The 22,377-nt window shown below is 42.2% G+C and overlaps 1 protein-coding gene and 1 long non-coding RNA gene across 4 annotated transcripts in view; one reads left to right on the forward strand and one right to left on the reverse strand.

The window, feature by feature from the left end:
• The window catches only part of LOC128340298 (uncharacterized), a 24,593-nt gene continuing 2,216 nt past the window's right edge, over positions 1 to 22,377 (reverse strand). Inside the window, exons 1-24 of one of the 3 annotated variants that reach the window (XM_053285270.1) lie at positions 21,828 to 21,975; positions 21,646 to 21,713; positions 21,226 to 21,318; positions 17,516 to 17,643; positions 14,816 to 14,962; positions 14,476 to 14,547; positions 13,183 to 13,350; positions 12,986 to 13,082; positions 12,130 to 12,347; positions 11,040 to 11,193; positions 9,733 to 9,938; positions 7,685 to 7,828; positions 6,310 to 6,427; positions 5,081 to 5,286; positions 3,768 to 3,885; positions 3,525 to 3,691; positions 3,333 to 3,433; positions 3,131 to 3,261; positions 2,983 to 3,033; positions 2,714 to 2,897; positions 2,511 to 2,631; positions 1,540 to 1,630; positions 1,242 to 1,346; positions 1 to 125 (exon numbers count right to left, since the gene is read on the reverse strand). In XM_053285270.1, coding sequence (XP_053141245.1) covers positions 106 to 125; positions 1,242 to 1,346; positions 1,540 to 1,630; positions 2,511 to 2,631; positions 2,714 to 2,897; positions 2,983 to 3,033; positions 3,131 to 3,261; positions 3,333 to 3,433; positions 3,525 to 3,691; positions 3,768 to 3,885; positions 5,081 to 5,286; positions 6,310 to 6,427; positions 7,685 to 7,828; positions 9,733 to 9,938; positions 11,040 to 11,193; positions 12,130 to 12,347; positions 12,986 to 13,082; positions 13,183 to 13,350; positions 14,476 to 14,547; positions 14,816 to 14,962; positions 17,516 to 17,643; positions 21,226 to 21,318; positions 21,646 to 21,713; positions 21,828 to 21,964 — 3,045 coding nt within the window. In that variant the 5' untranslated portion in view covers positions 21,965 to 21,975 and the 3' untranslated portion in view covers positions 1 to 105. Of the gene's footprint in view, positions 126 to 1,241; positions 1,347 to 1,539; positions 1,631 to 2,510; positions 2,632 to 2,713; positions 2,898 to 2,982; positions 3,034 to 3,130; positions 3,262 to 3,332; positions 3,434 to 3,524; positions 3,692 to 3,767; positions 3,886 to 5,080; positions 5,287 to 6,309; positions 6,428 to 7,684; positions 7,829 to 9,732; positions 9,939 to 11,039; positions 11,194 to 12,129; positions 12,348 to 12,985; positions 13,083 to 13,182; positions 13,351 to 14,475; positions 14,548 to 14,815; positions 14,963 to 17,515; positions 17,644 to 21,225; positions 21,319 to 21,645; positions 21,714 to 21,827; positions 21,976 to 22,377 lie in introns of those variants that run through there. The other 2 variants (XM_053285271.1, XM_053285272.1) reach the window with 2 other exon arrangements.
• Positions 10,430 to 16,326, forward strand: LOC128340303 (uncharacterized). Its single transcript, XR_008313582.1, has 3 exons — positions 10,430 to 10,985; positions 13,466 to 13,674; positions 15,868 to 16,326. It is a non-coding gene; the product is annotated as an uncharacterized LOC128340303 (long non-coding RNA).

Consider the following 22,377-nt stretch of genomic DNA (forward strand, 5'->3'; position numbering starts at 1 on the left):
TTGTACTTCTTGCTTTTTATTGATGAAAACTTTGACATAGAAATCCAATGTGAAGAGCGTTTTAAGCAGTCCCAGAGCATACATTGAATAGGCCAGTCATGGCAACTAGGATTGTTCAGCCATATCTGGAATAAAAAGGCAATATTTAGTTTGGCTTCACATGTGGGTGCCTGCAAGGTCATGCCTGTGCAGAGTTGCTGTTGCGTATGGCGTACAGTACACTCTCACAATTAAGCATTAAGAATGGTCTTTAGAACAATCTGTGTTCAGTGACAAACATTCCAGATGTTCTGGACACTAGAATACACAAGGAGGCAACTGTCACATGCAGCTTACTCGCACTACACTGAGCAGATATGCCTGCATCAAGAATGTTCTGTCAAAACATGCCTCTAGACACCTCCCCAATGGTGGGTGGGTGCAGTATATATCCTAGACGACACTCTTAAAGAGGAACTCTCTACACATATAAAAGAAGTGTACAAAATTGGATCTTCGTGTCTCATTGTTGCAGCTCCAGCATTCAAGGGAAGTTGCTTTCACACAGAAAAATCACTGTCCTGTCCAATGCTATTCTTTTAGCATTGCTAGGAACAGCTTCTTATTTGATTCAGCCTTGAAAAAGGCTATGGCCACAATCCAATGCAGAATCAGATATGTTTAACTCCTAGTATAAACAGTGTGGTTTAAGTGTATGCAATTCCAGTATGGATCATGGTCTATCTTATCAACTTTTTTTACTGAAGGCATTGCCACCTTTAGCAAACGTAGCAACCGGGGCATAGCAAGGTTGTAGTGGGAGACAAGATTTTAAAATGAGCCCCCACTCACTAAAGCTCAGCTCATGAAGTAAAGAAATCTTAAATGAGGCTGAATAGTGGTAACAAAAAGCATAGTAAAAATTATATACACACACACCCCTATGTGCCACAATAGAACATCATCCTAAATTGTTTTTTTTAAGGTTTTGTAAATTGTGGACGATGCAAGTCATTTAATGGTACTAGAGAAAGACATGCTGTTCTGGTAGCTCCAGGTCTTAACACTTACATCAATTTCAGAGGATGAATACAACTGAAGGAAGCCTGGGTGGGTGTGTGGCTGGGCGAGTCAGTCATGTGACTTGCCGGGGGGGGGGCAAGGCAGTGGGCCCCCAGACAACTGTCTCCCCTTGCCCTATTATAGTTATGCCCTGGTAGTGATTCTTACAGTCTTCTTTATTCAAGTTGATTGTATTATACCTGATTTGTGCACTTCCAATTCCTTAACTTGGTCAGGATGAATAATCAAGATGGGCCCAGCTAATACATAACCACGGCGACCAGACTGAATTTCAAGATTCACATCTAAAATATTACAAGGAAAGTTAAGCCAATTTTTTTCTGAAATTCTTAATGGACATGTTTACGAAAACATTTTAGAAGAGCTGGTTGCTTCCCAACTTAAAAAATTAGACAAGATAATCAAAGTCAATTCACAAAAATATTAAAACATTTCATAAATAGATTCCATCTCCACAGTTTTCAACTGAATACCTACCAGGCTTCCTTCTAGAAGGACATTGTCTATAAGAGAGATCATCAATTACATGAAGGCAATCTCTGACTGTTACTGTGCAGTGGAAATATACCTAGAAGAAAAAGGAAATTTTTACATTTTCCTAGAAGACTGAGAATAAAAAGGGTTTTTTTTTTTTTAATTTTAAAGAGTCTAAAGTTTAACACATGTTAAATTCTGGTGTCTGCTCTCTCTCTCTTTTTTTTTTGGACAAACCTTGTTTCTACAAAGAAGCGCTTTAAAGTACTGGATTTAAAAAGGGAAAAGTGCTTTTTAGGAAGAAAACATGAACTAGCTCTGTTTAAAAAACACTGCCTAAAGTTTTATTTGTATGGAACACTAAGTTTAACATTTCAAAGTTGTTGCTCGCACACTCTTTTTCCCAACTAATGGTTGAACAGGTCTGTTTAGAGCAGGCTTGCACAATTGTGATTCTCCAAGTTTAATACAGCCTGGTGTTCAGGCCTGACAGGCCAGCTTTATCAGGGTCTGACAGTGGCAGGCCCCTCAACACTCCTCCCCTCCCCATTTTGTAGGCAGTCACAGAATTAGTGAGCCACTAGTAGGCTCTATTTGATTGGACCACAGATTTGTGCAGGTTACGATTTAGAGTCTGCACTAGAGATTTAAATTAGAAACAGTCTCTTATGAACTCTTCTTGAGGCTTGCCAAAGAGGGCAAATTTTATATTTAGATACTGCATTGGCATGGATACTCTATGGCAGTTTCTTCTGTTCTGCTTGTGTATTATTTCCACTGGTCGTTAAGCATTTCCATATCACAATGTGACACACACATATACATGGTTAATATTTGAGCATTCCAAGTTCTGTAGTACCATAGTTTATTATGCTCAAGCAGCACTAAGTCACTGCCCAACTGTGAAAGTCACTCCATAAGTTGAGAATTGTAGAGGCATCATGTTTATTCCAAAATCTTTCACTTGATCATACCTTTTTCAGTGGGATTCTCATCTGTATTCCTACTCTCTTGAAGTGATTGGGATGTTTTACTCTGTCATTTTTAGTTACAGGGTAGAAATTCAACACAGATCCATGGCTTTTGTTCTCACATCTGTTTTGTGAAGAGATGTGTGTTATTAGACTACAAACCTGATCAAGGTAGCTATGGAGGAGTTGTGCAGAGAGTTACTTGCCTGTCCACAATAACATTCCATTGGGGAATGCTGCTAAAATCTTCAGACTCAGTCACCCAACAGTTGTCCAAGTGCAGTGCAACACCAGGAGCTTCATCTTTCAATTCAACTTCAAGATATGTGGGCTCCCATGAGTACTTGACAGCTGTTGAATGTGACCCATAGGTTTCTGTGAAGGATTCATCTTGGGGGAGAAGAGATGGAGGGTTAGTTGGTAAGCTAAACTAAAATTGAAGTTCTCTCCCATTTTAGAAGAATCATCATTTTACCTTTAAACACATTTGCAGCTATATTCAGAACTTGCCTTCCTCTTCTAAGGCCTGCAGGAGAAGATGATATTTAAGAGTTTATCCCCGTGTAAGAGAATATGATTGTACACAGGTTTCTGCAATATTTACAGGTACAATATTTACCTACCTGGAAGACTGGACCTAGCTATCATTGTGCCATAGCCGAGAGGAGCAACATCTCTAGCTGAGGAGGAGCCAGACACCAGAGCACTATGCATCAGTGTCTCCTTGGTTGGATAGTAGCATAAGATAGTCAGTCTGCAATAGAAGATAACTTTTAGTTTGTAGATACTTTTAAAGGACAAAATGAGCACAAGTGTTACTTCTACCTGTAATCTGGATCTCTTGTGATAATTGGTGGTCCCTGTGCTGGGAGTGTCTCTTTTTCAAAGGATATTTCATTTTCATAGATGAGGTGTTCCCCTTCAAACTGTATCAGGAAAAATAGTTTCAGGTTTAGTGTGCTTGAAAGTTGGACAGCTTCTTTATCTTCTCCTCCATACCCCTGGCCCAATACTTACCCTTAGTGAAGTACCACAATTAGAAACATGGAACTGGAAGAAGGCTTGCTCCTTGGTAAACTCTAAAGGCTTACAATTGTGGTCCTTCAGTCTTGTTTTGCCCATGTCAATGGATGGAACTGTCTTCATGAGAGCCGATACAGTGACTGTTCCATTAGGGTAGCACACTAAAGGGAAAAGAATCAGATCACAAAACATGTCCACATAGAGGACCTTCTAAACTGGGAGTGGAGTACAGCTCACCTACAAATTCAGAGGCACGAAAGCTGCATCTAGCAGAGAAGATATCCAATGTCTCCATTGTATTGATTTTCTTCAGGGTGAGATCAAATCTAGCTTGGATTCTCTCAAATGAGACTTCCTTTAATCAGAGATAAACACATCCACAACACTTTGAAAAATAGCAAAGAATTAAGCATTTGAGCCAACATTTTAAAGCTTGCTAGGGATACTCAACGTTTATTAGATATTTATAATTTACAAATGTGTATTTATGGGTCTTGTTCACAACTTCCACAGAATGTGTAGAGGTCTGGGGCCAGTGGAATCCCACTCTTCTATGAATTCAGTTAAGAATTCAAGAATGCTTTGAAGGAGAGAACAGGACTCTAGGTCTGGATATCTGGAACCAAGTGAAGTGTTACCCTGCTACTCTGGTCTTCTGGTGGATTTCTGTAGCTGAATGTGACCCTCCTAGGAAGGAGCTCCAAGAGAATCTAAGGAACCAAGAGTGAGGATTCTGAAGGAAAGAGAAACTGGGAATGAGAAACAGTAGAAAGAGCAATTGAGGGAAGAGCTGGGAAAGGAAACAGCAGGGGCTCTATTCCGCTCTCCTTCCATCCAGCCCACAACCTGCAATAACTCAACTAGCCAAGCAAGCAATTAAAGAATGGAAGCTTACAGCTGCATCCAGTCAAGGATCCTGCAGTAGCAAGAGGGCCAGGAAACTGTGAGAGCCCGATTACCTGTCTGCTAGTAGTTTCAACAAGAAGCTAGTTATTACATCCCTGTTATTTGCTTTGGTGGAGACTTGATTTATAGCAAGTGAGTGACAGTTCAGTTTGACCCTCTCCTTTTTGTTAAATAAATCCTATCCTTTTAACTCTATATAAGTTATGTGAAAGGATCAGAATTCTGAAGGAGGCTCTTGGTCTGAGGCTGGGTAGATTTCTTAAACATTTGCCTACTTGTTATTGAACCCCACTGTCTTGGGAAGGAGAAGCTATTGGGCCAGAGACCCTGCTCATTGGTTCCAGCTCATGCCATTGTTTTTGACTCCTCCTAGTGCCATTCACATATCAAGGTCCCATTGTTCCCCAACAGGGATTGGTAGGGAAGAGTGGAGTTCACCCCCTACCTCAAAAGCATTTGTGGTAAGATAACAGCAAGATTTTCTCAGCTTCAGCTTGTTCACGAGGAAGTGAATTTTTAATTATATTTTAATTGATATTATATTTTAATTGATATTATATTGATATTATATATTATATTTTAATTGATATTATATTTTTAATTTATTTAAAGTGAATTTTTAATTATAGGCCTTAATTATATACCTCGTAGATAATCCCAACAGCAAAGAGAGGCACTTGCAGTCTTAGATGAGTAGCATTTGTAGTGATCAGATACCCATCTGAAAGGGCAGTGGCCTGATTTAGAGGCTTATTACCAACATAGAGGCTCCAGTGTTCGTTTAGGCCTGTAACTGTAACAGCTAGATACAGGTTGTCTTTATCACAGTACCCAATTCCTTCTGGTAGTTCTGTGGAGGAAAAAACCACACAAAGTCATTAAGTACCTACACAAAATGTGTCCCCTTCAAGAAGCTTTGACAGGTCCTTCAACTGTTGTAAGGTGAAGATAGTTATGAAAGAGAATTATCTATCCTTCTCTGACTCAACACAAAGGATAATAAGCCTGTTCACATGGCCATTTGCGGGGGTGGGTTGGAGGGTTTGAGAGCTCCTACCCCAGCACATGATCAGAACCTCTGTCAGGATCAAGAAGATCAGAAAGCACACAATTGAGCCAGGCGAGGCATCTATTGCCAAAATCAGAATCTGTAAGCACGAGAAGACATCAAAGACCTAACAAGCCATCTCAGCATGATTTGTGCTGCCAGTAGACTGGAAAGTCTCTTGAAGTCAGCAGCTGCCCTATGATTGGCCATGAAGGAGGAGGCAAACCCAGCCCTGCTTTAGGTGCTGCAGCTACAGGATCATAGAGTATGCTTTGCAGAATGGCATATCCATGGATGGCAGCACCTGTAGCCACAGCTCTATTGTTTCCAGGCCTGGTGGGTCCCAGTGGTCAAGTACAAGAGGTAAGTGGATCCACACAACCAGAAAAGCGTGATAGGAAAGCTCTCTTCTCCTCTTACCTTGGTTAAGAGTAGGGTACAAAAGCTGGGCTACCCTGCTTTGAACAACCTGGGTTGGAGGGATTTTTGCAAGTTCACACAATCATGAAACCAGGGTAGAATGCCTCCTACCCCAATTTTGATGATTGTGTGAACAGGCCTAATATATACATCATTGATCTTCAATTGGTAGTTCATAACATCTGGGTTGTGTTGCAGATGGGTTACACTAAATACCCCATTGCCATTTATAACTTTTTATAACTTATTCAGATTGTTTGCCATTAGTCCAGACACAGATTTTATAGTACCCAATGGTCTATCCCTTTAAGGTATAATGAAAAATCATCTGGGTATTACGTATATCTATGGTTTAAGCTAGTCATCCAAGAGTCATTTTTTGGTCAGTACTGGCAGGCAACTTACCAATATCTGCAATTGTGCATTCTACATCAGCAGGGTGGTGGTAAGGCTTCCGCTCAGGACCCACAGCCAGAGTATAATTCACATAGAGAAGGTATTTTGTTTCATTTTTGTTCACATACTTAGTCATGGAAAAGAAGATGAGTTTAATATTGTTAGCATGATCAAATCAGATGTTCAGGCAATATTTTTTTTGATACCATCTATGAGAACACTTCTGGAAATATACCAATAGTAAGATCCCTACTACCACACACACAGGAGTCTTTCAGTCAAAACTCTAGGATTTTGTTACATAAAATTCAAACTACTTCCATAGCATATCATCAGAACATAACAAGTTTGAAATATTCGAAAGCATAGCAATTATAGGAGTTACACATTCATTGCTCATAATATAAAGAGATTAAAAAATTTGAATACATAACCCTGCATTGCCCAAACTGCATCAAGAAGATCTACCTACAACCCAGGAGATGGCAGTTTCCTATGTGGCCACCTAGCAAAGGCATACTTTGTTGTCTATTTATTTATTTAAAATATTTATACCTCACCTCTCCAGTGCACTACTGCTCGGGGTGGCTCACAACAATAAGCTAGACACAGATACAATAAAAGTAATAAAATTAACTAAATTTTTAAAAGTCAGATTAAAAACCACAATTATTAGGTTCAATTTAAAACTGAAAATTATAAAAAGCTAAAGAAGCTAAAGAACCTACCAGATATAACTAATTAATAATGGAGCATTAAAAGGCCTCCTTAAAAAGCTGTGTTTTAAGATGTTTTTTAAAAACAATGAGGGTGGGAGCATGGTGAAGCTCTTCAGGGAGGGTGTTCCAAAGCTGAGAGGCCACAACCGAAAAGGCCCTGTCTCTAGTTCCCGCCAACCGAATCTCTGTTAGTGGCAGGGTCATGAGCAGGGCCTGAGATGATGAGCCGAGGGCCCTGGCAGATTCATATGGGTGAATGCAGTCCGTCAGGTACCCTGGCCCCAAGCCGTCCTAAGCTCAATACCAGCCCGAAAGTGGACCAGTAGCCAATGAAGCCGACGCAGGATGGGTGTAATATTCGTGAAGTGACTCGCACCCACGAGCATCCTTGCAGCCGCCGAAGCTTCCGAAAAGTCTTCAAGGGCAGCTCCACATAGAGCACATTGCAGTAGCCCAATCTGGATGTTACCAACGCATGAGTGACTGAGGTCAGGTCCGACTTCTCCAAGTAGGGTTGCAGCTGGCATACTAGCCGTAGTTGGTAAGAGGTGCTTATGCACACTGCTGCCACCTGCACCTCCAAGGACAGTGTTGGGTCCAGAAGCACCCTCAAGCTGCAGACTTTGTCTTTCGGGGAAGCGGGACCCCTTCCAAACCAGATTTACCTCATTACTCGGATGATCAGTTCTACCAACCCAGAGCACTTCCGTCTTATCTGGATTGAGTTTCAGCTTGTTTGCCCCCATCCAGTCCAGAACAGCCTCCAAGCCCAGGTTCAGAACATCCACTGCCTCCCTGGTGTCTGCTGACTTAAAAGATAGATAGAGCTGGGTGTCATCAGCATATTGATGGCACCACAGCCCACACCTACGGATGACCTTTCCTAGGGGCTTCATGTAAATGTTAAACAGCATGGGGGACAGAATAGATCCTTGTGGCACCCATAGGCCAAAGGCCAAGGGGTGGAGCAGGCATCCTCCAGCACCACCTTCTGAGTATGACCCCCTAGGTAGGAATGGAGCCACCATATAACCGTGCCCCCAAGTCCCAACCCAGAGAGACGTCCCAGAAGGATACCATGGACAATAGTATCGAAAGCAGCTGAGAGGTCCAGGAAGATCAACAGAGTCACACTCCCTCTATCTATCTCCTGGCATAGGTCATACCCCAGGGTGACCAAGGCAATTTCAGGCCCATATCCAGGTCGGACACCAGACTGGAAAGGATCTAACTAATCTTGATTCATCCAGGGCTGCCTGGAGCTGAGACGCCACAATGCTCTCCAACACCTTACCCAAGAAGGGGAGGTTTGAAACTGGCCGAAAGTTATTTAAGTCATCTGTGTCCAATGAGATCTTTTTAAGGAGGGGCCTAATGACTGCCTCCTTCAGGCAAGGGGGGACCACCCCCTGATCTAAAGAGGCATTCACCACCCCCACCACCCATGGACCCAGTCCCTCCCTACAAGCCTTCCCCAACCATGAAGGGCAAGGTTCGAGGACACACGTCGTAGGCCTCAACCTTCTAAGCAGCCTGTCCACCTTCTCAGGCCACACAGTCTGAAAACCATCCAATACAACAAGACCAGACAGTGCATCAGCAACATCCAGTTCCAGTGCCACAAAAATCTTGGCATCAAGTCAGAACGGATATGAGAGATTTTATCAGCAAAATGTAAAGCAAATCGGTCACAGTGGGCTGCTGAGTGTTCTGTTTGATGGTCTTTGGGGTCCTCACCTAGGAGGCCCCGAACCACTTGAAAATGCTCCACTGGATGACATTGAGCCAACGCGATGGTGGCGGAAAAGTAGGATTTCTTCGCCATCACCGCCATAGAGTAGGCCCTAATATGGGCTCTAGCCTATGTTTGGTCACATTCATTCTGAATGAATTTACTAGAGGCCTCACACATAATTTATGAGTGGATCAAGAGAAGGGTATAGTTCCAGCCATTTAACGTCTCTCACCAACATATGTGGGTTCCTTAAAGTATGGAGGTGGCTAGATGCTAAAAGCACCAGAAGAAGCACAAGCATCAAGCGGAGGCAAGTAACAAATTCTACCAACATACTCATGACAGAGAAATGCATGCATATTGATAAGCAGGGGCACAAACATAGGGAAAAATCTTGAAGAGCAACTCCTTGCCTGGTTGTTGTTTTTTTCGGGGGTGTGTGTGAAAACTGTTTGGGGATTGAAAATATAGGTTAGGTTTGTGAGGAGAATCTCCTCAAACGCTTTAGAGGGATTTGCACCCCTGTTGCTAAATGATTAACTGTTGAAGTATACAAGTGTGCCATTGAGTAGGTGTTGACTCCTGGCGTCCACAGAGCCCTGTGGTTGTCTTTGGTAGACTACAGGTGGTGGTGGTGGGGGGCTTACCATTGCCATCTCCCACGCAGTATGAGATGATGCCTTTCAGCATCTTCCTATATTGCTGCTGCCTGATATAGGTGTTTCCCATAGTCTGGGAAACATGCCAGTGGGGATTTGAACTGGCAACCTCTGGTTTGCTGGTCAAGTTTCCCCCACTGCGCCATTAGGTGGCTTTACAAGCTAATGCTTAATCTCTTCCTTCTACCAGAATCAGCAAATGCATGGGTAAGGAGAGTCAAAATACTTATTCATCTTCTCTGTTCAATATACCACTGATTTAGCCACTGTGTGCCTGTCCCAGAGAGAATGATTTCAGGGTAGGGCACCTGTGCCTTACCTCCTTCAGAACATTTGGATCATCAAAAGGTACTTTCAAGTTAAAACCCTTTGTTCCATTGGGGAAAGGCATTTCAGAGCTCTTGTAATTCTTTTCTAGTTCCTCTGGAGACAAAGTTGTGTCTCCTATTGTAATTGTTACCAGAGTGACATCAGGAAGGAAAACTCCAAAGTCTAGGTCAAATAGTCGTGTATCTGGAACAGTTTCTGTTAAGACAAAAAGCATTTGTTACTGGAAAGCCAAGAAAGATGTCAGAAGACTTCTTAAGGAGTCTCTCCCAATTATCTAGTTTTGAAAATAAAAGCGAAGCAGGATTTATGTGCCAATAGCAACCTTAATTTAGGGATGTATTGCAAAAGCATATGTTGTTGTTAACATACCTTGGATAACTAATGTAGGAGTCCATAAGCTGAACTGAAGTCAAGATCAGGTAGAGTTAAAGAATGACACCCACACACTTTTTTCTTTTCATCAGCTTCCCCCCCGCCCAACTCCAGTTGCCTGCCCCCCTCCTTTTTCTGCCTCATCCTTTCTGCTTTAACCAACTTCAACATCTTGGTCCTTCAACAACTAGCTCCCAACATGTTAGTTACTTCTTCTCCACTGTCAGTTTAACTCCCAACTGCTCCTGCTGCCCAGGTTTTGAAACCCATGGAATTGTTTCTGCCAATCAAATCAAGCCACATCCCCTAGAAACCATAACTAGGGTCCAATCACCTGCCAGGCTTATGTTGCAGAAAAAACACCAAACCAAGCAACATACAAGAATGTAAACCATTTTTTTCAGCTAAACACCTTTAAGTGTCAATTCTTCAAATTCTACAAGGGAGCTTGCAGCCTCCATTTGTTTAGGAGTGTGTGTGTGTGTGTGTGTGTGTGTGTGTGTGTGTGTGTGTGTGTGTGTGTGTGTGTGAGAGAGAGAGAGAGAGAGAGAGAGAGAGAGAGAGAGAGAGAGAGAGAGAGAGAGAGAGAGAGAGAGAGAGAGTCTTTCCCATCCCATCAACATTATTTCTCACACCAGACCCTGATTTCCTCATTTGAGGCTCAACAGCTAGAAGCTGTGAATGAGCCTACATAAAGTCATAATCACCCTTCCATCTTTTGGAATCAGTATCACACACCCCAATTATCACAATCTTTAGTTCTAGTTTTGTTAGACCACCAATTGGCTAGACAAAAGCCTATTCTCAACACAGCAGTGACTTCTAGAAGTCCACCAAAGCAGAAACACACTCTCATTCACTGAAAAGCAGGTAAGTTTTTAATGGTTTTCTATATAGTTCTGCATCTCAGCCATACCAACTTACTGTTGACTACTGTTGGTATTCTAGGCATAAAGGGTGTAGTGATGGATTTGATCACAGTGTATTTAGTCAGGTGCCAATCTGTATCTGTCCAGGTATGTTCCAATAATAAGCTGATTCTGTATATCACCCCATAGATTCCATTAGCTATCATGCTCTAGAAGAGAAAAGTGTTAAGGCATAAGCTAGACTCAGATTCAAGCATCATGGCAGTGGAAATCATAATTACAAATTAAGCTGTTGATAACCATCTGAACACACAATCCAACACTATGTTTTGCATTAATCAAGTGACCCTTGTAGAGTATTGTTGCTATTGTTCCGCTTTGCAGCAGCTTCTTGACAATTAAGATTCCATTTTTATTTATTTGGATTTACAACATGCTCCAGCCCAAGGCCTTGGTGCCAGTGCCGCCAGTAATAGCATACTGCTCCTCTATCCCTGGCCACCAAAAGCCAGCTTGAAAAAACCAAAACACAAACATACATCTTAACACTGTCTCTGGACATATATAGGCTCATGAGAGTCTTCAGAGGAAAAGAAACACAAGATTGTGAGTTAAACCACTAATAATGCCTTTGTGTACTCTCTTCTAGATATGTCTTGGGATACAGATGGTGTAGAGTATTCCGATCTTGGAGGTCATGGTGGAACTTGGGGTAGAAGTAGTCTTTTGGGTATTATGGGACCAGGCCATTATAGGCCATCACTGGCACTTAGATGAGCTCAGAAGGCAATATAAAATCAGTGCAAGCACTGAAGTGTTAGATAGACACTCCCATTCAATAAGCAACTGCAGCAGTGTCCCATGTATAAACAAGCCTTCCTTGGCCCAATTCCCACAGTACTCCATATCAAAAGGATCCCAAGTTTCACCCACATGCCCCCACACATGTAGAATATTTGTGCTGGGGCTCACTGTCAAGCAGATAAGATACATTACCATATTCCAGCTGGTTTGATTAAGCTTTTGAAGAGCGCCTGGAAGCAAGTAGCAGATTTTTACTTTGCAGCCATGTTTAACTTGCAGGATTTCCTTGTGCTCCCAACATAAGCCTGCTTCTCTGTTCTGTATACTTTGAAAGCATTTACCATGAGTCTGCCCCCAGATGCTCCTATTGGGATTGTTATTCCAATGTGTGTGCTGTTGTGTTCCAGTGTGTAGTTCAAGTTCTCAGGGTTCTCTATTCTTCTTCCATCAACTCCCATTGATATATTCTGGGATGTAAAGGTGGGTTCCTGAAGGACTAGTCTAGGGATAGTACGTGGCACAGTCCATGTTATCACTGCATCTGTGAAGCTGGTACCATCTGAAGATATATAGAATTAGTAAAATTCATAACATTGCTAGAGAAAATCAAGTTTAAAGAAACAATTGGTTGTATGTAATTATAGGACTTGGTCACAATTAACTTTTCTCACTTATTTCAATGATACTTGGTCATGAGTTTCATAATATACTCTGCAGATCATGCTCTCCCTATACCATATTTACCTTGAATGATTAGGTTTTTTTCCAGGTGTTTTGGAATTAGCAATCAGGAGGTCACCTTAAATTCAGAGTCCTATCCCTTTCTAGTAAATGCAGGTATAACCTGTATTTAACCTCTACTTTTTAAGAGGGTCGTCAAATTCAGAGTAATTTTCAAATTGGGTAAATACAGTAGTTGACAGGTAACACCTTGAATGCTTATGGGCCAACTTGCCATCACACGTGTGATCTTAAAATAAGATTTTGCAATTTCAGTTCTTACATATTTAAGTTTGTGTCAGTCTAGTCTGACAAAATATAGTTGCAGACATAGTTGGTAGAGACTCCACATGCAATAGTGGATGATTGGATCAACATTACTTTTGTTTTGCATGATTTCCCCCACCCTTCCCCAAAGGATCAGACCACATATGAATCGGCTATGCATTTGAATGGTAGGAGAAGTGAGATACTTGCCAACTGGGCATGATACAGTTGTGTCAATCAGTAGAAGCAGCCATCTTTGTTTGTACATGGAAGTGGAACTGATTGTGCTCATAGTGACCCCATTAACCTATGGAAGATGTATGGACAGATTTTACAAGGTCAGCTGGAATACGGAAAACAATGCTCTCCTCCCCTGGGGTTGGGGGCAGGGAAACAGGACTACTCACCACTGAAAGTTCAGTTTCATTTGTGGAGTATGGCGAACGGAGGAACACTCTTGCCAGTGTATTATTAAAGCCGTAGCCTAGTTTGTCAGCATCACTCACCACTGTAGTTTTTCTCCCGGAAGGAGAATAGAATATCAGCTGCCATATTTGATACACCACCTTCTGTGCCTAAAGAACAAACCACATGATTAGGGTGATGAAACTGCTTAAAACTTTGGAGCAACAAAGGTTACTAGGCAAAAATATACATGTTTCTAATTTCACTATTTTTCATTTCTCTCAGACATAGAGAAGGTAATGCAGTGTTAAATGACGTTTTGTATGGATGTAGGAGACCCAGGCACAAACCCCTGCCCTGCTATGAAACTTGCTGGCAGTCATGGACTACATATGGTCTCAAAGCAACGTATCCCAGAGTGGCAGCCAACTAGCCTGGTACCAGCAAAAGGTCTGGGACACCTTAAGGTCCAGTTTGTTGTACCTTAATGATTGGTAAGCAAGAGTTCTGAGGCATAGATGTGGTGGTCCAATGTCTGTCATTATGGCTATGAATGTGTTATGCAGAGTGGAGAAGTATCCTCTACTGAGCATTCTGGGACCTGCCAGTAGGTGGAAGAGTGGCATAATATTTATTTATTTATTTATTTGATTTATATACCGCCCTTCCAAAATGGCTCAGGGCGGTTCACAATTAAAACAACTTATAAAACAGTAAAAAGCTAAAACAAATTAAAACAATAAAACAGCTAACAATTTAAAACATTTTAAAACAAAAATAAAACATTATCCCCAGACCCCAGCTCAAGAAAACATAGACTCAGTATAGAGGAAAAGGGCCACAACTTTGTTATAATAATAAGCAATTAACTGTACCACAAGACCATTTCACAATAATACGAAATATACCTAGCAGTCCTATCCAATTGCATGGAACTGAACGTTAATTTGAATTGGGAGAACAGAACTTTGAGCTTTGAACAGCTCACTTGAAAATTGCATGCTTAGTTACTTCTCAGTCTCTAGCCTATCTCACCAGGTAACAGTGAGGTACTCTTCAGATACTTCCTCTGAGAATAATAAGAGAATAGAGTGGAGAGTGTATGCGTCATGCACACCATCTCAAGCTCTTTATGGATAGAAAGAATAAATTTTTTAGTACACATGTATTCCCATAATACAAGCATACAAACCAAACAGGTAGCTTACCACCACAGATGCCATAAGCCCCCAGAATTGTTTCCTCCAAAGGGAAAATGGGATCGACATGAAATTTAGATATTGTTCCCACCATACCTCTGGTAGTGCCGACATCCACTCTGCAGTCTCATCATCAGAAATCACAGGTACATCACTCTTCACAGACACCTTGAAATAGAGATTGGTAGGTTTTTCCCCCAAACACAGAATCCAAAAAGCTAACAGGAAGTTTAAATCTGCCCTTGCAAGCCCCTTATTTTAGCAAAAGTTAGCAAGATTCTTAAGTGTATTTGCAAGGCCGGCTGCACTTTAGAAGCTTCCCCTCCCCTGAATCTTATGCAGCTGCATTAGTACTAGCAAGGAAAGTACTGCGGAGCAAATTACTCATTCTCTCAGGTTGCCTATAATATTTAATAGACATGTTGTCATAGCTTACCTCCATGTAGTTCTCCTCACACACAATTTCCCTTGGAGCCCAAGGGGAGTAGGAGCAGTACATGGTGTGTCTGTAAGCTGTAGCCGCCCTCAGGTCAGGGAATAAGGACACTTTGATGTCTACAGTAAGAGAGAACCTTTCATCCACCTGCAATCATATAAGATATTATTTTCTTATGAATCTGGGGACACCGAACAGCCATAGGAGATGCATTTTGGTCACCAAGCCATAAGGCTTGACAAAGCCAAAGTTTAATGTGCTTTAGGCTTGATTGAATTTTACTGTAGTCCACATCTTCATGCAAAAAAGAGGCACCATCTGAACAATACATTGGCCTTTCATGCATTGTCCAGTCTGGGATATGCACCGCCTGCTGCTGAAGATGCTCTTGCATCATGTAGCTGTTTGCACTCTTGCAGCCATCCATCTAAACAGCTTTTCACAAAAGCTAGCATAGCATTGCCCTGACCCATTTAATCATAGCAGCAGTTAATCAAGAATAGAGTTTGTGGTTACAAACATAGGAAGCTGCCATATACTGAGTCGTCAGACCATTGGTCCATTTTGCTCAGTATTGTCTACACAGACTGGCAACAGCTTCTCCAAGGCTACAGGCAGGAATCTCTCTCAGCCCTATCATGGAGAAGCCAGGGAGGGAACTTGGTACCTAGATGTTCCTCCCAGAGCAGCTCCATCCCCAAGGGGAATATCTTACAGTGCTCACACATGTAGTCTCCCATTCATATGCAACCAGGGTGGGCCCTGCTTAGCTAAGGAGATAAGTCATGCTCGCTACCACAAGAGCCTCTTCTGCACATGATATCCCTAGAGCATCAAAAAAAACCCCATCCCATTGTTTTGGTGCTCCATGATACATCGAGTGGCTGCCATCTGAAGTTTGTGGGTGGAGTTAACATGGCTATTGATGCTTGGGCACCAGACATACAGTATTATTGAAGAAAATTTGCTATGACACAACTTTACTTCTAGAAGCATTTTCTGTTTTGCGGCATGTGCGATTTCATGATTATCACAGTTGAACTTATCTCTAGGAAGCAGTGAGGAGACCAGTCCACAAAGATGGTTGGCATTTCCCAGTGGTAACCATAGATTTAACTCTAGTGACCAGCACCCTCCTGGACACCTGGTACAAGCCTTCTTCCTGAGAGCCTTCCATGCAACGCAGAGAAGATTCTACAGCTTTTTTTACATAGTATGAAAAGCTGTTCTTCAGATGGACGGTTGCAAGAGCAAAAAGCATCATCATGCTGCAAGACTATCACCACCAGCAGAAGCTTAACACCCCAGAATGAGTGATAAGCTTGCAGTAAAAATTCAGGCAGGCATGGGGCGGTGTCTCAGTTTGTGCTAGCTGGTGTGAAGTGAACCACATCCCTCCTCAAGTTCTCCATGCACACCAGGAGACTTCAGAGTAGGGTGGGGTTGTCAACAACTGAAAATAAATGTCTGCCAAGCCAAGATCTGTGGTCCTTAGACAAAGGAACAGTATTTTTTCCCATCTATGTGTATCCCCTTGTTGTGAATGCAGGAGGTGGTTTGCTAAACATATACATTTTTAAGCTATAAAGAGACTTCTCCAGGAAATCATTCCACACCTTAGCCCCCTTGGGTGCTTGCTTGTTTTAAGTAAATGGTTGATTGTTCCTTCCAGCTCCTATCTTAAAGAGACTCACTGTCAGAGTTCGACCATTTTTCCTGAGAAGTATCACCCTTGTGTTGATACTTAACACCACATTATGAAGATTAGACACAGGTGTGACACAAGCTATCAAGAAGCACAGCAAAAGCCAAAGCAGCAAAGAAAGATAACATCAGTAAATAGGGATTGGAGTGGGGCTGGCTTCTCCCAATCTCTTTAAAGTGGGCATGGCAATTGCTGGGCAGATCTGTCCCAGTTTCATCTGGTCCAGGAAGTCCTACTAAGTTTTATCCAAACTGCTGTGCTCATGTCCACAGTTTTACTAGTAAGGAAACCCAAATTGTTTCCAGAAGTTGCAAGAATTATGTTCCATACAAATGTCTTTGGGTTTTATCCATAATCGCTCACTCATACCAAAAGTGCATGCACTGCAAAATGTGAAACTTTTCCTGCTAGCAGATCCTGACTATTACAACATTTCCTCATTTGGGGACTGAAGGTGCTGGGTGTGGGGCAAAACACACTTCTGATTTTCATCTAGAGAGTCTTGTTCCCAAGACACAGTTAACAACCTAAGAGAGAGGTTCCCAGCCTTGGGTCCCCAGATGTGGTTAGCCTATAACTTCTCTGGCCATTGCGGCTTGGGATAATAGAAGTTGTATCTCAGCAACATATGGGGACTCCTGATGGAAGGGAACTGGGTGTTTAATATACCAACACAGTGAACAGTCAAAAGCAAAGAGGTACCACTTCATTACTAGAGTGCAGCTAATGCAGTTGTGCAGGGAAACCCAGAGTTTGTGGGGTTAATATCAACAGCCTTGGGTGCTTAAAATCAGAGATTATTTAAGAGAATAGTTCTAAGAATCAGAAGCCTCATCCGTACTCCTCAAACCCAAGTCTCATATACCTTCAACTTTAAATCAATTGATGATGCTTTGCTGAGTCCAGCTCAACTTTTGAATAGTCACATTGCACACCAGCCTTTCCTACTTTGCTCTTTTTGAGATGATACCTCTCAAAGCATCCTTTGGCCTCACCTCATTTATAACATGACAAGCTAGAAGAGAAGCCCGGAAAATAGTGTTGCCCCACACATCTTCCATCAAGGTATAGCCACAGCGAGCTTCTAGTGTTTCATCAAGCTGTACAGGGACACCAAAGGGATCTAGCAACATAGAACAGAGTGTTAATTGCTCTGTAGGAGATCCCATTTCAGCAGCTAGCTCATTCTAATCAAACTCTCCTACATTATGTTTTGGAGGTAGCCCTCTCTTAGGAGCTTCCATGACAGCTCAAACACACTATCCATATACAGTAGTATTTCACATTATTCAGTATTAATAGTGTAAATATTAACCTTAGCCCCTTAAATGCCTGCCTAGAGACAGTAAAGGGCTGGATGAGGGATAATGAACTGAAACTGAATCCAAGCAAGACAGAGGTGCTCATTGTTGGGGGATTGTAAACTGCAATATGAGATAGAACTTCCAATTCTGGACAGATTCTTAGACTGAGAGTCCTCTTGGACCCGGGTCTCACCCTGGTGCCTCAAGTTGAGGCTGTGGCCAGGAGTGCTTTATACCAGCTGCAACCGATTCAACAACTCCACCCGTTTCTTGAGGAGAAGGACCAGAAAACAGTGGTTTACCAGCTGACAACTTCCAGGTTGACTACTGCAATGTACTCTACGTAGGGCTGCCTTTGTATGTAGTTCAGAAACTTCCATTTGTCCAAAATGTGGCAACCAGATTGATCTCTGGGGTATCCGAGAGAGACCACATTGTACTTGTTCTTAAACAGATGCACTGGCTGCCAATATTTTATTGATTGCATTTCTATACCACCTAGTATAGAAATCTCTAGGTGGTGTACAAACTAAAACATAATATAAAAACATTTAAAATTCATAAAACAGATAAAAATCACAGTAGATAAAAACACACATTAAAATTTAAAATTTAAATTTTAGTTAAAAGCCTGGGAAAACAGGTCTGTCTTCTGGGTCCTCCTAAAAGCAAACAGAGAAGGAGATGCTCTTATTTCAGCAGGAAGTGTGTTCCAAAGCATTCCAAAGCCACAGAGAAGGCCTGGTCCTGAGATGCCACCAAATGAGTTGGTGGCAACCATAACTGGACCTCTCTAGATGACCTTAATAGGTGACAGGGTTTATTGATTTGATTTGAATACCGCCCTTCCAAAATGGCTCAGGGCGGTTCATAACGGAGAAGGCGCTCTCTTAGGTATCCTGGACCTAAGCCATTGAGGGTCTTATAGGTAATAACCAGTAGTTTCTATTTCGTTCAGAAACAGATCATCAGCCAGTGCAGTTCTTTTAGAATTGGTGTTATATGGTCCCGTTGAGTAAACCCAGAGAACAATCTGACTGCCACATTCTGTACCAATTGTAGCTTCCAAACTACATATAAAGGCAGCCCCATACATTACAGTAGTCAAGCCTAGAGGTTACCAGCAGATGTACCACCGTTTTAAGGTCATTTGTCCCCAGAAATGGATGTATCTGGCGTATCAGCCGAAGCTGATAAAAAGCACTCCTGGCCACAGCCTCAATCTGAGAAACCAGGGAGAGTTTGGGATCCAAGAGCACTCCCAGACTACGAACCTGATCTTTTAGCAGGGAGTGCAACCTCATCCAAAATAGGCAGATCTCTCGGATCCTGACCCCCTACAGACAGTACCTGTGTCTTGTTAGGATTCAACTTCAGCTTATCTCTAATCCAGCACACTATCACCTCCAGACAGGCACTTGGGGGGCGGGTGTGTGTGTGTGATGCCATTTCCTGATCAAGTTGCTATGGAGAAATAGATCTGGGTAACATATCAGCAACATATCAACAACATATCAACATATCTTGCATCCCAGACAAGACTTCCTGACAATCTCTCCCAGCAATTTCACGTAGATGTTAAAAAGCATTCGAGACAGTATGGAGCCTTGTGGAACCCCACACTTTAGCTCTCATTTTCAGAACAACAGTCTCCAAATGACATCATCTGGAATCTGCCAGAGAGGTAGGAGTGGAATCACTGTAAGACGGTGCCACCCAATCCCACCTCCTTCAAGCAACCCAGCAGGATACCATGGTCAATGGTATCGAAAGCCATCGAGAGATCCAAAACAATCAGCAGACTCACACTCCCTCTGTCAATTGCCAATTGGAGAACATCCATCAGGCCGACCAAGGCAGTCTCAACCCCACAGCCCACTCGAAAGCCAGTCTGGAAAGGATCTAAATAATCTGTGTCATCTAAAACTGCGTGGAGCTGAGAAGCAACCACTCGCTCAATCACCTTGCCCAGCCAAGGGAGATTAGAGAAAGGCCTGTAACTAGCTAACTCAGAGGAATCCGATGCATGTTTCTTCAAAAGAGGTCTAATAATAGCCTCCAGGCAAAGTGCTGGTTATTACCTTTAGAGCCCTAAATGGCTTAGGACCGGGTTACCTGAGAGAGCACCTTTCTCTACAAGATCCCCTCTGCTCATTAAGGTAATCAAGAGGGGTCTGTCTTCAGGTTCATTTGGTGGCGACCTGGGATTGGGCCTTCTCAGTTGTTGCCACTAGGTTGTGGAACACACTCCCCATAGATATAAGAGAATTATCTTCCTTGGAGGCCTTCAAGAAAGCCTTAAAGACCCATCTTTTTAGCCTGGCTTTTAATTATATAGTTTAGTTTTAATTTTAATTTGGTTTAATTTTTAAAAAAATTTAATTGTTGTATTATGTTGTTGTTTTTTTAAATGTAAGCTGCCCTGAGCCATTTTAGGAAGGGCAGTATATAAATTGAATACATACATAAATAAATATTAGAAGTGTAAAGTGGTAGTGTGTGATGGGAAGGAAACCTTCCTGCAACCCTGGAAAGCTTGGCCAGACAGAACACGCGATATTGACTAGATGGATTAATAGTAGGATTCTGTATCCAGCAGTTTCACATGACCCTGGAGGCAGGGGTCCATGTGACGCGCGTGTGTGTGTGTGTGTATGGATAGACAGACAGGAAAGAAGGCAACTAAAACAATTTTGCTCATTGTATGCCTTTACCAACTTAGTTTTTGGAAATAGCCAATGTGTCAAGACAGCAGATATGAAGAAATTGCCCTCACTCTCTAGCAGTGTTAGAGTAACGCAAACTCTGAACCAAAAGGATCAAGGCATCAACAGGCACAGATATATTGAAATATTAACAGTAGAGCTGACAAGCTTGCAACCTTCAGTACAATTATCCCAAAAAAACCAGGTCTGTTCCTCAAAATCCCAATAGGCCAGCTTGGGGCCATTTGAGTTCACTCTTCAGCAGCTTGTTATGTCAGGGGATTCTGAGAGGTTTGTTAGAATTCTTTCTATTAGGGGTTACATCAGGCCTGCTCAACTTATGCCCCCCAGCTGTTTTTGGACTAAAACTCCCATAATCCCCAGCCACAGTGGCCAATAGCTTGGGAGTTGTAGGGCAACATCTTCAGGAGGGCCAAAGTTGAGCAGCCCTGGGTGACATGGCTAAATCCAGACCTATTCAAACAGATGAACTTGGCCAGGTTAGTTTTACCTAAGGAACTCAAGTCTTGCAACAGATAGCTTATCAGCTGCAGTCCTGCACATATCAAAAAGCAAGCAGCACAGAGTTCAATAGGGCTTATTTTTCATGTCAATAGACATAGGACCAAGCTACAAGTAAAAAAGTAGGACATAAAAGGATGCCCTATTTATCCTTTGCCATGAACTACAACTCACCAATTATTTCTAGTGTGAAGTACTTTCCTTGAAGAAAGGAGTTATCCAGCTTCATCCAAAAGAGACTAGAGGAACAGGAACTTGCTATGAAACCTGGAGAGAAGTTGAAGGAGAGAAGTTATACCAGCAGTGGCGGCACAAGAAATATTTTTGAAGGGGGAACACAGAAGGGGCAAAGTGCATTTATAGGTGGGTGAGCTGTATCCCTCATATTAGATCTCTGAAATAGAAATGGGACAGGGCAAGTGAGGAACAAGTTACTTGTCTGGGGGGCATTTGCTCCCCCATATCCCCACTCTCAGCCCAAGCTGCCTTGTATAGCAGTAATCTACTGAGCATTGAGAATCAGCTACATAGTTTCTGAAGCCCAAGAGCAGTAGTTACGGGGCAGGAAAAAACAATGCAAATTACTTCACCAACCTTGAGGAGTTGCTACTTGTTGACTCCTCCCTAGCCCAAACTGGAACAGAAGAAACAGCAGCAACATTCTACCAAGAAGAAAGAAGAAAATCAAGTAAATGGGCCAGATAATTTTAAATATATGAGTGTGTATATCATATAAAGAAAAGTCAACAAGAGTTGTCCAGCCCAAGCCACCTTACCGACAAAGTAGTTTACCCACAGTCTCCATGTTTTCAAAGGATCCCAGCCAAGCAAAGTACTCCAGACTTAAAAAGTTCTTTTTTACAATATAGTTTCCTGATAGACACAAAACAGGCCACAGAAAGGAGACAATCATAAAAGGGGAAAATGCAATGAACCCCCTTTTATAAAGAAGCAACTTGCTCCTCCAGTTCCTTCAATTAGAGGCAGGTGCTCTAGCAGCAATTTTGTTAATCATCAGAGGAGGCATATTTGAATCCTATGTGGGCTTTTTGAAGTCCTAGGTAAACTTACTAGCAAGTAAGTCGAGTTTAGTTTACAATTTGGGATTTACTTCTGGATAAATGTACTCAGGGTTGTATTCAAGGATTTACTTCTGGATAAATGTATTCAGGGTCAGGGATTATTAACAGGGCTGCCCTTTACCCGTGTCTCTAGCAACCTGGCATGCAGAAATTATGTCAAAATGCAGCACAATTTTCTTTCCAGCCCAGCAAAAGCTTAGTTTGCTACATTTTTCAGTGAGAGTGCTCTTAAAGGTGCAGGGCA

The sequence above is a fragment of the Hemicordylus capensis genome, chromosome 1, assembly GCF_027244095.1.
Source record: "Hemicordylus capensis ecotype Gifberg chromosome 1, rHemCap1.1.pri, whole genome shotgun sequence".
Taxonomy (NCBI): domain Eukaryota; kingdom Metazoa; phylum Chordata; class Lepidosauria; order Squamata; family Cordylidae; genus Hemicordylus; species Hemicordylus capensis.